The 15,769-nt window shown below is 35.0% G+C and overlaps 1 protein-coding gene across 2 annotated transcripts in view; it reads right to left on the reverse strand.

The window, feature by feature from the left end:
• Positions 1 to 9,637: 9,637 nt before the first annotated feature.
• The window catches only part of LOC108672254 (voltage-dependent L-type calcium channel subunit beta-1), a 41,939-nt gene continuing 35,807 nt past the window's right edge, over positions 9,638 to 15,769 (reverse strand). For both annotated transcript variants that reach the window (XM_018159895.2, XM_047883869.1), the window contains exons 9-10: positions 14,809 to 14,862; positions 9,638 to 13,002 (exon numbers count right to left, since the gene is read on the reverse strand). In XM_018159895.2, coding sequence (XP_018015384.1) covers positions 12,266 to 13,002; positions 14,809 to 14,862 — 791 coding nt within the window. In that variant the 3' untranslated portion in view covers positions 9,638 to 12,265. The remainder of the gene's footprint in view (positions 13,003 to 14,808; positions 14,863 to 15,769) is intronic.

A 15,769-nucleotide genomic window follows, 5' to 3' on the forward strand; every position in this document is an offset into this window, starting at 1 on the left:
ATTATTTATCCTGTCATATTATCAAGAATAATATTCTTAATTTAATTTTCGCACAAACTGATAGTAACGTAAAAGTATTAAGTATAGTTTACAATATGGATTCTAACGAAACAGTTCTAAACTAAGCATAACATTTCATTCCAAGGTTCATAGGCAGTTTAGAACCATCAGGCCATAGAAGCAACGCCCCCGCCTATTTGCAGCCACCAATTTTCGATAAGGGCTCGCACGTAACTGCGCAACACCAAGGCTTTCAAAAATATCCTTTAAAGTTCGCCTTGACGCACGGGACTTGAGTTGGTGACTTCACTTGAACTGAAGTGTTTGTTTACGAGAAGCGGGCTCAAGTGAATTGCACCAGACGACCACGCGAGATATGATAGTCTTTTATCAGAGCGCTTCCTCTCAGCTCCGCAGTTAAAACTGAAATCAAAGTCTGACAGTTTGTGCAATAATGAACCGCAAGTGCATTTGCCAATGAGTGCAGAAATTGATCCTATGAAGTGCGAGTGTGGTAATTCACATTTAAATTGAACAAATGAATTTCGTAATGGTAACGAAAAAAATATACAAAACTAGAGTGGGAATGCAATTGATCAAGATGAGCATTATTCATAATTAGTATAAATACTTCAAATGTTAGGAAGTTGGGGCTTTAAAAAAATCTTTATTCCTCATAATAATGTCGAACATATACTATTTAAATATTTTAATAATTCTCAACCTGTATTTTAAAAATTTTACTGAAGAAAGCCAATGATATGATGCCCCAACAATCGCTCTATGGCCACTCGCGTTGGCCAAGCATGCCCGATATGAGGAGTCTTGAGGAGGCCTCAGATGACAAGAAGCTTCTTGAGTCGAGCGTCAGGCCAGCTATTCTTGGGGCGCTTCTCGGCCGCAAGCGCTTGCTATTTATTAGCCTCTTGTGTCAGCGTTTGGTATTTTTGATGCAAATTGTTTACGTCGTCTGACTTTAATTTTAATCGCGCATTTTTATTCAGGATTATATCGATGTTGACTATTCAGGATTATATCGTTGTTTCATAACGCATTTCTATTCCGGATTATATCGATGTTTCATAACGAATCGAGCGCCAAAGAAGTAACATGTCTTTTTAGCGCATTTTCTCTTTATAGGAAAAATACACTATTGTGCTCGCCATTTCCGTCTGTCTGTCCGTCTATCCGTCCGTCCGTGACCTCAAGTTTTCGTCGACGAGAAAATGCGCTCTCTGTCACTCACTGCAGTGAGTACTGCAAGTTTTATTTTTTTTAACCGTTGTGGGTAAACAAGCGGAAATATCACGCACCGTAGATTTTGCTACGTGATTAATCAGCAGAGTTAAGATGTGGCCGAAAATTGATTTAGATTTAAACTCTATTTAACAGTTTTTAACAGTTTTTCCTAAATATATTTAAACAGTTACTAATCAGGATATCAAAAATTGCACCAAGGCTCGAAAATATTTGTTAACAAATTCTCGGAAGAAGAATGGAAATTTTGTCTCAAGCAAATGTCCTCATGTTTTTCTTGTAGATGCATGCATATCTCGCTGAAAGAAGGCTTCAAGTAATGCGTTTCAAGTGTTTTTACTCACATATCTGTTGGATCTCAAGTGACGCTTACGTCCTAAACTTAAATAAACGTATATCTGGGTCACAAAATACTGTTACAACCTATAAAAGTTCAACACTTTCTTGCAATAACCTATAAAGGTTAGTTCATGATTCATAAAGTATCGGGACATCAGTGCCAAAATTCGGAGTGAATATTTGGAGGCTTATTTGAAGCGGGACTGCAAAGTGAGACTAAAAGTACCGAAAGTTACAAGTATACTTTGATTAGAATCATGGTGCGTTCAATCAACGCATATTTGTACATATTTATGATTATTATTATAATTCAGCAGAATTCTATTCCGGTCCATAAACTCTTAAAGTGAACGTTGATTTATGGGGGCCTTAGACTGAGCTCATTTGAGTCACTAAGTCTGTTTCTCGTGGCGCGCTTATCATCGAGGTCAGGGCGTGTAATGATAATTCTATTCTATTATAAAAACTTGATTATTTTAATATGTATAATAACTTGATTCTTTACGTTTTTGTGGATCTGCACCAGGAATTTCGCTTTGATAAGTCAAAACACGTGTGGGAGAATTGGTTCTTAAATTCTGAAATCGACTTCTCTTTCGATGATAGCGCCAAAGAAGACTGTCATTTTGCTGGATTTAACGATGCTGGAAAACCGTGACAAAATTGAAAGTTTTAGAAGGTTATGAATCGATTGCGTTGTAAAATCAGCGACTCATCAAGTATTGTTTACTCAAAGAGCTTATGAAATACGCTCAAATTTACTCAAAGAGCTTATGAAAGTGCAGGATGAGCTTATTGGAATTTACTCAAAGAGCTTATGAAATTTCTTCAAAATTCAATATATTTATTGCATATCTCTGGTGAACCCAGCTAACTCACGTTTGTAATTGGCTTCTTTAAATGTAATTTTCACTTTTTTTAAGAATGTGATTTATAATTATTAACAATTGCAGAGCAAAATATTTATTTATTTAATATTTTAATTTTATTTTCGTCCACGGCAACGACCAGCTGCATGCGCTTGATAAATAATTAAGGGTTTGAATAATATTTAAATTCATCTTTTATGGATATTTTCCTCTTAGAATCGTCAAACATTCTAGCTGAAGGAAAAATGACAGGAGTTGCCATGATAAAAATTTTTATTATATACAAATGTTGCAAGAAGATTTGAGAGGGAGAAGGTCATGCAGAGATGGACTGGATCCGAGGTAATCACAAGACCTACTACATAAGTTAGCATTGGAGGTGAGAAATGTTTTAACTCGATTTGTCTTCTCTTAATAATAGAAGGAAATGAAATTTCCTTAACAGGCATACCATTGATCACCATTTCTTTGGGAACGACGAAAAAATTGTATATCAGAGAAGTGACGAAGATGAATTTATTTACGTGCCAAAAATCAAATATGATCCCGAATCTTATTGAAGTTCCAGTGTGGTAAAAAATAGATTAAGTGTGCTTTACGTTTATCAGCAAGTCAATCAAAAAGTCAACAAGAGAGTTCAGCAGAATCATTCAACACGCATTTTATTATTGGCCTAACAGTGCAAGTTTCCAGGCAGTGAAATTTCAAACAGATAATCATAGTATGATGAGTAGTTTTTTTCAATAAATTCTCAATGAAAATTGTGAGAAATCGAATGCCCACGCATATAGGTCAAGTAAAAATGTTTGGCATGACTAGACCAAGTTCACGACTACAAATAAAATTCATTTAATATGATAAGAGTGACCAGAAAAACTTACAAGTTGGGCGTTAGGAGGACTGGGAGGTTATATAACCAATACATATTAATACTAGGGGACCATGAACATATATAACCTTACTGTGAAATGTAGGAAGCCTGGATGGTACACGAAAATGGCGCTGCTCACCTTCCCGATCAGTCCATTTGACATCGACGTGTATGAATATTTTAACCACAATATAAAGTAAATAAACTCACATTGTATGCTTGTGTTTCGACACAACTACAAGAACTATTTATCCTTCTTATTTAAATCACATTAAAACATTCTAAAGATGTTGGCTACAAACAATCCCCTTGAATCAATAGTTGACGATAAAGTATGGAAGTGAAGCTAAAATTAGAGGAGAGAAAGCTTAGCTAAAAGTTAGCGCAACTGCGGTAAAAATAAATTAAATCTGGCTAAAACATACCATTCGTGATATCTTAACAGAGAAAAGATTCTGCGCGGATGGACTTATTCGTATTTTTTGATGGATTGGAAAAAATAACTTGTTGCTAAATTTCGGAGTTGGGAAATACTTTTCTTCCGTTGCATTAACGTCTTTTTACCCTAATAGCTACAATTTATCTTTAGAATGGCTATAGACAACATAATACAGTTGTTTAACAAAATTTAGATTAAATTTGATTCTAGAAATTTCATTTAATTCCGCCTATCGTCAATTATGTGTTCTACTAATACTGAATTTGAATTCGGAGAATAACCATTGTTAACAGGCAGTGAAAACAAAAATTTGATATTAATTTAAAATTATTGTGCAATTCTAACAGGAATATGAGTGGTTCAAGTGAATCGAGAGCACCGTTATTTTTAAAACCCGATTTTCATATTTAAACTCTTTCACCTATTAATTTTAAATGCGCCCGCTACGAGACACTTCGAGGATTTTTCTTAATAAATTAATATCTTAATATAAAAACAAATGAAACTTATTAGATTTTGCATGAAAAATCTAGCAAAACCAATTACGACAAGCAAAAAAATAACGTGATCTCGTCACTTCAAACTCGAAAATGTGCCCAACAATTTATTTACATGCAGACAGTTTCATTCTAATATGTAACCACTAAAGAACTGGATACGTTGGTCCATGAAATGAGCTAAAGTAATGTACATAAGGCAAGTAATTTCACAAGTACATTTTCTTCAGAGTGATGACACGCTTTCTCTTTGAAGAACATATCTGCAACCTCATGTGTAGGGCGCTTGTATTGCAAACGCTGTCAATGCATCACCACACTACCCTTTTAAATTTACTAGAGCTTATTGTACCGAGCATCAAAGATCTCATAAATAGATCGTTTCTTATTTCATACTTTCAATAACTAAGTACTAACCTTTGAACATGTCAACTAAAAACTCAGAAAGCATCTCCGAGAACTCCCCGTACAGCCACAATGCCTCAAACGAAGCTTGTCGACACAACCTGAGCCGAGGCCAATTCAACTGAAATGACCAAAATTTTGGTCGATGCCCATACAAGTTTTCCAGCATACACACTTTGGTCGAACTTCGAAATGGGCGGCAGGTTTCTTCCCAATTCCAACGATACTAGATTTGAAGTCAATGAGAAATGAACTGATCGGTGAAAGATAAACGAGTTAAATTTTGTGGGACTTTAGAAGCGGTTAGCTGATTTTAAAGTTTTCTATCACTCAATCAGTATTAAACACAAGCACAGAGTTTTTCAGCCACAGGTCGTAAGCCATATGAACGGGCAAATCCCGGAATCCTCATTGATGTTGAATTTAATAAACTAGAAATTCATTAATCGACCAAATTGTAAAACGCAAGTCAGACCTTGAAATATTAAATTGAAAATTCAGAATTGTTAGATTCATAATGTTTATGAGCCTAAATCCACACGGCTCCTCAAGGGAAGAGTAATTTAAACGGACACAACCTCCAAGAAGTTCAATCAACTTCCCATCAACGAATGACAGATTCAAACACGAGTCGCCGTTCCTACTTACTAATGTGCTACGGCCCTAACACATGGCAAGCAATTGGCCTCTTAAAATGAGTAATAAGAAGAGTTGAGCTGCTGCTAGGAAGGTAAATATGGTCAGCATCACATAGTGAGAACTGTTACAAAGGATAATGCCGTGTTCACAGAAAGAGCGCAGCAAGAAACTTCCCATTCCGTAAAAATTTCATACAAGTTTTAGTTTTTACCCCGATAACACTGGCAAAAAAATTAAGAAAATATCGCTTCAAATTTAAACATTCCATAGATTAAAATCTAAAACGGATTTCATAGAGAGCAAAAGTCTATCGAATTTTAATCTCTCAAGCAGGTTTCATTGAAGACCAGAGAATTTGTTTTATTCGCAATTTTCTAATTAGTTTTTTCAATATTTCGAACAATATTTTTAGTTTGAACTGGTAAATCGAAATCAGAAAACCGATGGACATTTTTATTTCGTTAACGACGTTTCGAATGTTTCTATCATTCATTATCAAGTTAAATTTGTCAGAACCTTGAGACTGTTTTCGGAGTGATTTTCGGTGCTTTGATTCTAAATTATTTTGTGATTTTGTAATTATTCCTAACAATTTTGATTTTTGAGTAGTATCCTATTTACTTGATTTTGTACTTATGTCGACGCTAATTTCATCACTCAATGCGCCTTTTAACTTGATAATGAATGATAGAAACATTCGAAACGTCGTTAACGAAATAAAAATGTCCATCGGTAACCTGATTTTCGATTTGCCAGTTCAAACTAAAAATATTGTTCGATATATTGAAAAAACTAACAAGAAAATTGCGAATAAAACAAATTCTCTGTTCTTCAATGAAACCTGCTTGAAAGAAGAAATTCTGCCAACCTATACTAATTTTCGAATTTTAATCAGAGACTAAAAAATTTGTAGGTGTGCCCAGTGTGTAACATTTCTTTGGGAGATATTTGTAAATAAAGTACTTCATAGTGTGAAGTAAAAGTTGGGAAACATTATTTCAAACGAATAAGCGACTATATTCGTATTATATTTTCGTGCCAATGAGTGTTTATAATACTTTTCACATCGTGGAAAGCTTTGAATGAGCCGCCATAACAATGAATCGCTCCCAGTCGTGTCGCGTTAAAACTTAGTTCCATTTTTATAAATTATTGTATAATTGTATTATGGTATAATTTGAAAATTATTTATTTTTAGCATGATAAACTTAGTTCCATTCAAAAGGAATATTGATTTATTTGGTGGAACGGATTATAATAGTTTTAAAGGGCAACCCCTGTTAAAACCATTATACTATACGCATCACAAATTATCTACCACTAATTTGTCATTTAATAAAGTTTACTTACTTTTCACTTGCTAGTTTCCTGTTAAAATAATCTCAATTTATTTAGACAGGATGAAATTATTCCAAAATGAGATATTTGGTAATGAGCAGACTTGCTGTGAACATGGCTTTATCATGACTAAGATATTAATTATGACGCATGATGATCTATCTGAGAGCTCGCTAATTTCTCTCTAACGCAATACTTATTATTGATCTTCAAGGTTTGTCATCCGCTACTGGACACTCGAGTCTGCGTTACATACCTAATCATCTTCACTTACGGAACTTGAGAAACTTTGATCTATATTTACTTGTCTATATGAACTGATTCTCCTAAGAAATGCATGGCTAAAGATAAATAGATTAATAATCGTTCAACACCAATAATTCTCGTGAGAGTCTCTGCAAATACTTAAATTTTTGTTACTAGGTTATTTTCCTTATAATAAGCATCAGTTGAAACCAGCAACCATTATGCAGGGTAAATACATAACAAAAATATAGAAAAGTATTACATAATTAAAATGCTACCTATTAAAAACGGATTACGCTCGAAAAATTATAATTATATAAGAATCCAGCTGAAAAGTTTTATTTTTCAATAACATAATAAATATAATAAAGTAAATAACAATAACTAGCAATCAATCACTCGCGAAAGAGGTCAACATGTTAACATATAAATTAGCTTATTGATATTAAAATTATTTCTCCCAAATACACCGAGCGATTTATTAAAGCCTTTGGTACATAACTGTATATATTATTTAGACAAGAATCGTAAATAAAATAACCACATCGAGTTGAATGCACGAAATAATTCCTAACTTTCCTGAAATTGCAGATATTAACTTTTTGTTTAAAATAACTTAGAGAATGGGGAGTCATTTCCGTCATGCAGCACATAAGCTGCTTGTTGTTGTACTCATCAAAATCACTATTCATATTCATAATATCACAATTAGGTGGTATGAACATGCGAAATAATTTTGTTAGTATGGAGTAATCGTTTCAAATCCATGTATATGAATAATCTAAATTAAAATATCAAGAGATAACAAAAAATCTGATTTATTTGATGAGTTGAATTTGTAGTCATTTCAAATTAGAAATTTTTAGCAGTAAAAATTTTGATTGTTTTTTTTTTAACGTTTCCATTCACTCGACGGTTGTTTACCTCCATTTTTACGAGTTTTTCCTAGCTTTCATATGAACGTATGAAGAACTTTGTGTACACATGTTAGTTACACTTAGCAAAATGTATAATTACTACCCAACACTTAAGCACGGCCGGCACATTGAACTTAGGCTTTATACTTGGACGATAATTTTATGATCGTTTAGAATACGAATCAGAGTACGAAAAATTTAACGTGGTAAGTTTGGGACAGCATGGCCCGAGCAATAATCATATAGTGTCATGACAGCGGTATATAAAACATTAATTATATAGTGGTATGGCTGTGGGATTTCACACAAATAAAGCTGCGGTATGATTAGGTATGATGTTATTAAAGTTCAGCACGCTAAGCATGCACTCTCACAGTAAAAATTTAAATAGTTTGAGTTTGTTTAATGTTTTATTTCACTTGACTCTGTGAAATAGTGGTGATGACGTAAAAAGTAATAATATTCAGACTTATAAATTGGTAATTTATACAAAAATTTACCCTAATTGCAATTCTCTATTTACTTATAACAAATGTGATAAAATGTCAGTTTAAATTCGAACAAAAATGATGCATAGAAAGTTTCAAATGTTTGAAACCGAAAGCACAACTGAAAAAGTTAATTTAAATTGACATTGAGCATTTTCATGTCTTCGTTTCTTGACTCAAGCGCGGATCTGTTCTCGCGTTTCTCGGGCCTCAATCAGGGCCTTAATGATGGATTTAAAATATCTTAAGTAAACAATTGGCCATGAGACATACAATAATTGTTTAAAATATTCGTGCACTGGGATTCTGTTGGAAAAAATAACTTAAAACGATATTGACATTTCATGTCAGTTTCATTTTATGATATTTTCATTTCATCATAGATCACATAACATCTATAAAAAATGAAATCATATGAAACTGAACAGTAAAAATTCCATTATTAAGAGTTGTTCACTTCGCTGGAAAACATTTATTGAACTTGTTGTAATAACAATCTTTTGAATTTGAGGAACCACAAGATGCCAAAATTCAAGGATGCACGAAAAGATTTTCTAGAAACCCAAAAAAAGTTTTATCAAGCTAGGCAATTATTTGCCAAAAAACCGCGGCAATTCAGATTTTTATGTACACATGATTTGCATGTTTATTGTCAAAGAGTTCAAAAGCTGGTATTGAAAAACCACGTCCTTCAAAAAAAGGCCATATACGTACCCGAAAAATATATCGAATTAATTGACGTCACAAAAATTAAATCACGCAGTGATTAGATGGCGCCAAATAATAAAAAAATTCTTAAGCTGCTGGTCAGTTCATAACCTACTTACTGGATCTTCAGTTAGACTTGGGCGCATCATAAATTCTAAACATTAAAGCAAATTAATCAAAACTACTTCCTAATATTCACGTGAAATAAAAACCAGAATTAAAATGAACAAAACTATGCCAAGATCATATACTTGGATCACAAACCTAACATTGAATTGGAATATTAAAATTCATTGCTTAAACAAACCATGCTCAGACAGACTCTGCTTGGAGTTATCCGTAGCACAGTATACTTCGTATGTCAAAAAGTAAATATATCAGGTAATGGGCAAACGCCGCAAAAATCAACCAGTAATACGGAAGGTAAATCAAAATAGACAGAATCTCAACATGAGAAAAAATTATTTAAACTTAATAAGAAAAATATTTTATACCCGAAATTGTATAGAATCGACGGCGTCTTTTCCTTTTTCAATCAACACACTAATCTATAGTAATAAACAACCCTACGTAATGGTCGAAGGCATGGGGCTGCAAGTCTATGTGTTTGAATTATAACAAACAAAGAGCTAGAAATATATATTTATATACCTATGTACATGCATTGGGTTCACACATCAATCTTGGTACACGAACCTTCCGTCCACCATTCTAACAACAATATATTTATAGATAAAATCTATTTCTAACAATTCCTAGAGATGATCTGTCATCAAGTGACCTACCACCGTTCAATTCACGTCAAACAAATTCAGTTGAAAGAGAGACGTGCATCAAAAGTACGCAAGATCTCTTATCAATAAAAAGGTGGCAAAGGAGATTTGTCGAGTACGATGCATATGCAATGAAGGAAATGCTAAGACATCTCTAGTTTACATTGAACTTCAAAAAACTAGAACTTAGCAGATCCTAGAATTAAAAATCAGTAAAAGAAATAAATTACAAACATCTCTAGCTTACATAAAACTTCGAAAATTAGAAATTATATGATCCTAGAAATTTAAACAATCTGTGAGTAATTGAAAAAGGGAAACCCTTAAATACTGGAGATGAACTTCAGATATTGAGAATAGTTTGCTATTGAAAAGCTCTTTGATGTAGAGGAAAAATTGGAACAGAAATAATTGCTACCTGACCAGAAGCGGATGCTTCGACATGAAACCAATTAATCGTAATGTAAACCTGATGATTCTCGAAAACAATTATTGGAAATTCCATTAAGAAATTAAGAAACCGACATTTAGCTTTCATTTATTAACACATATGCGCAATAAAACTTCACTATTCTCACTACTGTATAGGCGGTAACTGAAAGAGGATGAAGGTAGGGAAGCTATGTCGAAGGTAATAACCCGTTGAAAATTTACAGACGCGGCAGCTTCTGATTTCGATTACCAGAAGCTGTGGCGACTCTAAATTTTGTTAGGGAAAGAAAGAATGCTGAACAAAGTCATTCCCAAAGACTTATTTTCTACAACTGAAAGTAACGTGGGGGTATGAAGGTATCCATTGATACATACTTGAATAATATCAGATATCAATATAGGAATTGATACTAGTATAAAATAGACGATACTATATATATGCAGATTGAAAGACTTGTTTTTAATAATCATTCTACACTGACTTCCTACAGAGCAGATTTGTGGTACCCACTTGAAAATTTTAAGCGTAATATCGTCGGTCGTAGTTCAACCTTCAACAGCTGTTCAGCGTTAATCCAGTTAAAATTTTCAATGGGGTAAAGCTTTGTCACACTGGCAATTGCAGTACCCGAGAGTAAATGTTAAGCGAGTTATCAGTGGCCAACCTCAGCGTATACCAAAGCCACTTATAATCCGGCAACATTTTGCAGTTGGGTAGAGCTTTCCGTGCCAGCCTCGAGGTGTGTAGAATAAGTACGGGCTTTTCACATGAGAACCCGAATGTACCGATAAAGACAAGGCAAGGTCCATGTTCATGCAGTACGTGTATTACTTAAAAGTCAACATACAGAATGGATGAACATGAGTATAAAAAATTCATGCATCAGAAGTTCCAGTTTTACTCGGAAAACATTGACGGTCATCGCCCTTTCCTCGAGTAACCATGCAAATTATCTTAAGTAAATACCGTCAGATTTTAGACTGTAAACTTACATCAGAATTTATTAAACCGAATCGGATATGATTCGAGCAAAACATAATGAATTTTGGTTTTTCTCAGTGTAAGTAATATCGCTTGATAAAAATTTCGCTTGCTGACAGCCTGGACCCGTGAAAGCGATTGGGAACATTGTTAATATAACAACTCCCGTAAATTGTGTAGAATCTGCCATTAAAAAAAAAGAGCTTTATTTCTTCAAAGCATTGACATTTTTTCATTCAAACTGAATCTACACAGGTGAATGCTGCAATCCAGTTGATTAGCATAAACAATTCTAGCTCCCAGACAATCATTTCAATACGTGAAATACTTGGCACAACAGAACCTACACAAACTTCTGGCAATAACTTCTCATTGCAATCATTTCTCAATTTTACTAGATTCCTAAAAAAATTGTCAATTGCAGGCAAGGGTGTTGGTCAGGGCTATATGATATTTGAGTATATAAAATCCAAAATAATTTATTTGACGTTTCGAAATTGTTTGCTGAAAAAATTTCAAATTATTGCAATCAAAACTAGTAAACGGACGAGGAGCATCACTAATGTTTTTCGAGTGGAATTCACGGAAGAATCGTCAGTACAAAACAGAAGAAAAACAGAGAGGAGCAAAGTTATTCGTAATTCACATGAGTTGACAGCCGGTGAGAAACAACAAGGTGGACCACAAAAAAAGGATTTTAAAATTACATGAAACCGATTATATGGATGATATTGTTTCAGACAATGCACCTCATGGTTGCAGGTCAACTTCTTTTAAAAGCGTCGTAATTACGCAGCTAGAAATAAGTTGAGTTTGAACAGCAGTGCAAATTAGTTCAATTTGAAAGGGAATCGACAGTAAAGCAAGCGAGGACAGGTAACAACTCCCGCAGCATTACTGAAGGCACAATCTTCAATGCTTTGCTCGGAGCAGAAAAAGCATGTCCATATCATATTTAAGTTCCATTAACAAGGGTATAGAAAAGAACATTAGATGATAAAGAATGGCAATATCCATTTGAGGTGTACAAGAAACAAGTAATTAATGGATTATGCCGTAGAGATGTTATGCATTGAGGGGTTGCCGAGCTCCGGGTGCGGGCCGGTGTGGGGTGTGGTACTCCTCATCCCTGGTGCTGGGGAGCTGCCGTCGCGTCGCGGGAGGAGGAAGTTGTCTGTCGTACAGGATTGGGTCTTGGGGAAGAGAAGAGGGACCCGCAAGTCCCCGATCGCCGAATTCGTCGAAACGAGAATCTCTAAGGTCTCTATGGTCTCTAAGGTCTCTAGGATCTCTAAGGTCCCTGGGGTCTCTAAGGTCTCTAGGATCTCTAAGGTCCCTGGGATCTCTAAGGTCTCTGGGATCTCTAAGGTCTCTAGGATCTCTAAGGTCTCTGGGATCTCTAAGATCTCTTGAGTCCCTAGAATCTCTATGATCTCTAGGGTCTAATGGAACTCTAAGATCTCGGGGATCCCTGAGGTCACGTGGATCTCTGAGGTCCCTGGAGTCTCTCAGGTCTCTAGGATCTCTAAAGTCTCTAGGGTCTCTAAAATCACGTGGGTCTCTTAGGTCTCTAGGATCTCTTATATCTCTTGAATCCCTGCAATCCAATGAGTCTCGCACATCGCGAGCATCGTGAGGATCAAGAAGAGGATCTCTTTGATCCCGTGGGTCTCTCAACAAGTCTCTGGTATCTCTTAAATCTCTTTCCCTGTAGTCTCGAGGGTCTCTCATGTCTCTGTAGTCTCTGGGGTCGCGGTGAGGTCGAAGAGACCCGTGTCCTGTAGGACCTCCTCGGTGGTAAACTGCAACACCCAAGCCAAAAATTGGTTACTGTTTACCATGTAAGCGATGTGCAACAGGGAACGCTAAATTTAAACTCAAAATAAATCCACTTGTTACAAATAACAAGCAAATTGATGATGTAGTGTATACTTGATCATGAGGAAATCTATATCAATCCAAATTGGATGGGAAGTAAGAAGGGATGGTATTTCTTAGCTCTATTCAAGCTTTATATAAATGTTGTGTTTTATTTAACCGCAAGGAAAGTCTCTGAATAAATTTATTAAACTTCACTTGCGTGATTTTTTAGAGTAAATTCAACCGAATTAAGGACGTGAAACGACATTTCACCGAAATAAATAGATACCGAAGTCAAATGCCAAAATCTTGAATCGTTTGAAAATATTCATCCAACATGAACTTTAACTACGAAATTTTTACTTTTAGGTTATGGATCGTAATAATTTGAGAGCAATCAACTATGAATAAGAATATAATTAGGACATAACTCATTTTTTAATGTTAGATGCTACCACAACATGCAAAAAGCTGAACGAAGTCAGCATAACGCTTGGATTAATTGAAGAAAATATTAGAGTTTTAATTTGGTAATTGCTTACATATTAGATTCATGCTGAGTTACTGAAGCTCAACTAATTATGTCAATTCCACGAATTCAAGCAAACGAACTAAAAACCATGCAGACTACGAGGTGAATGATGCAATTTTGTGACGAAATCTCTACGTAAATTTTGGCAGTTAATTGGAGACAACCAAAAATTGCACTCGAAAAATATCGTGTGTTTTCAGAATCGAATCATGCACTTCTGGGTAGGCCATGAATAAATCTGAACAAAGTTTGAAACATATAATTAATTTCTAAGGACGTTTGATGTCGAGTTATGCAGATATTTCAATAGGAAGTTTAAATGTAGTTTAACGAAAACCTAATTGAGAACGAACGGATAGCAATGACAGACTATGTATTAACACAAGTTGAGTAGGTGAAGCTTGGGCGCGGACACAATCACAACAAAGAAAGGTTTATGAAGTAGGAAAATTTGAATTTTAGTATGTGCTATAGTAAGTTTTTTCCTTTATTTAACTTATATCGTGGGCGGTCATTCCCATAGCTTAAATGTATTGAAATTTGAACAGGGGCAAAATATTTGACTTGGTTAAAACTTTTTGGACTTAGTTTGCATATCCTCGAGAACATGATGGTTAGTTTGCATGCAAGTAGGAATGATCGCATGTTTTGGGATGCAGAGGTGCGAATAGTGTAGGATAATGGGAAGGACGTTGATAGCTGTGCATGCATGCTGATATTGAGTTTGAACTTTATCATTCCATGCCGGATCCACACGATCAGTTGTATGCGAGCCGAGCAAGACGTATTTACGGGATTTTTCATAGAGGGTAAAGCCAAAAAATGGCAGTTACAGGTGATATTTTGATACGTTATCGCGCATATGAGGAAATGAAACTTATACCTTTTGTGCCACCTACATATAGGATAGGGTAAAATTGAAATCAGGTTTTCGTTTTAAACTACGAACAATACAAAGCGCTCGATTGGGTGCACCGCACTTTTTCTAGATAAAGTCAAAGATTAATTCAGGTATTTTTCTTCATAACGATGGGTAGGGCAAGACTGAATTCAATCGAGAAACTAACAGCGCAGGCAGACGGAGCTGGCAGAGGACGTGTAGCAGTTCGTGCCCTTCAATGTCACAGATTCTACGGTACTTGCAGAACACGTGCTTGCGTGCGAAGAAACGTTCGAAATTAAGTTGAAGAAGCGGTGCTCGGGGCAGGAGATTTACCTCGTTCGTCAGGGTAGCGACCATAGCCACCAGGCTCTCGAGGTCCTGGTAATCCTGTAGTACCGTGCACTCAGAAGATGGTTGTCAAAGTCATCCAGTGATGGTATAAACATTTGACAAGTTGTCGATGTTAAAGAGTGGTATGTGGAAGATCGGGATGGTCAGAAGATTCAGAGAAAAGAAGAAATAAGTATATGAAGCACAATGATGCGAGTCCGTGAATTAGTCACTTGATCGAAGTCAATATGATTGAAGAAGATAAATATTTATTTATCGTTTCAACGAGTGATGGATCAAAGAATATAATATTGACAAGGAATATCAATAAATAGGTAAATTTTTTTAGTTCGATGACACACAAATATATGATTGAAAAAGAATGAATTAGAAAGAATTGACCATCGTAAATATGAACCCATTAAGAAATATAGAAAGTAAATAAATAATCGTTACGAAAGATGCATGTATGCATGAATGTTATGTGTAAAAAAAGCATTGGATATAAAATCATCAGGTGTGTTGTCGAAAAGAGTTTCAACGTCCATGTTGCAGCAGCAGAAGAGAAAGAAAAAATGATCAAATACATAAATGGCCGAAAAAAATTAAGCCGAATTTACATTGCTAACAAATTATATTACAATTCCAGTATCTAATTTAAACATGCTCATTGCACTAAATTAGGCAAGAGTTCAATCACAAGTTTTTTCGTTATCAATTTTTTATAACACCATTTGGCAGTTAGCGTAAAGATTTTTCTACAGCCCTCTGATACCTCTTAGTAATTAGTGAAAGTATTTGGCTGTGATGACTGACAACCAACGATATCTATACCAAAGAAAATCTATAGAAATCATTTGCACGTGAAGGCTGAAATTAATAACAGTGAGACTCAGGAAGGTTTCTACAAATTTGCGCTCCATTTATATCATTTAATTTAGTTTTAAATACTTCGGAAAAATAT

The sequence above is a fragment of the Hyalella azteca genome, unplaced genomic scaffold (genome assembly GCF_000764305.2).
Source record: "Hyalella azteca isolate HAZT.00-mixed unplaced genomic scaffold, Hazt_2.0.2 contig1749, whole genome shotgun sequence".
NCBI classification, from domain to species: Eukaryota; Metazoa; Arthropoda; class Malacostraca; order Amphipoda; family Hyalellidae; genus Hyalella; species Hyalella azteca.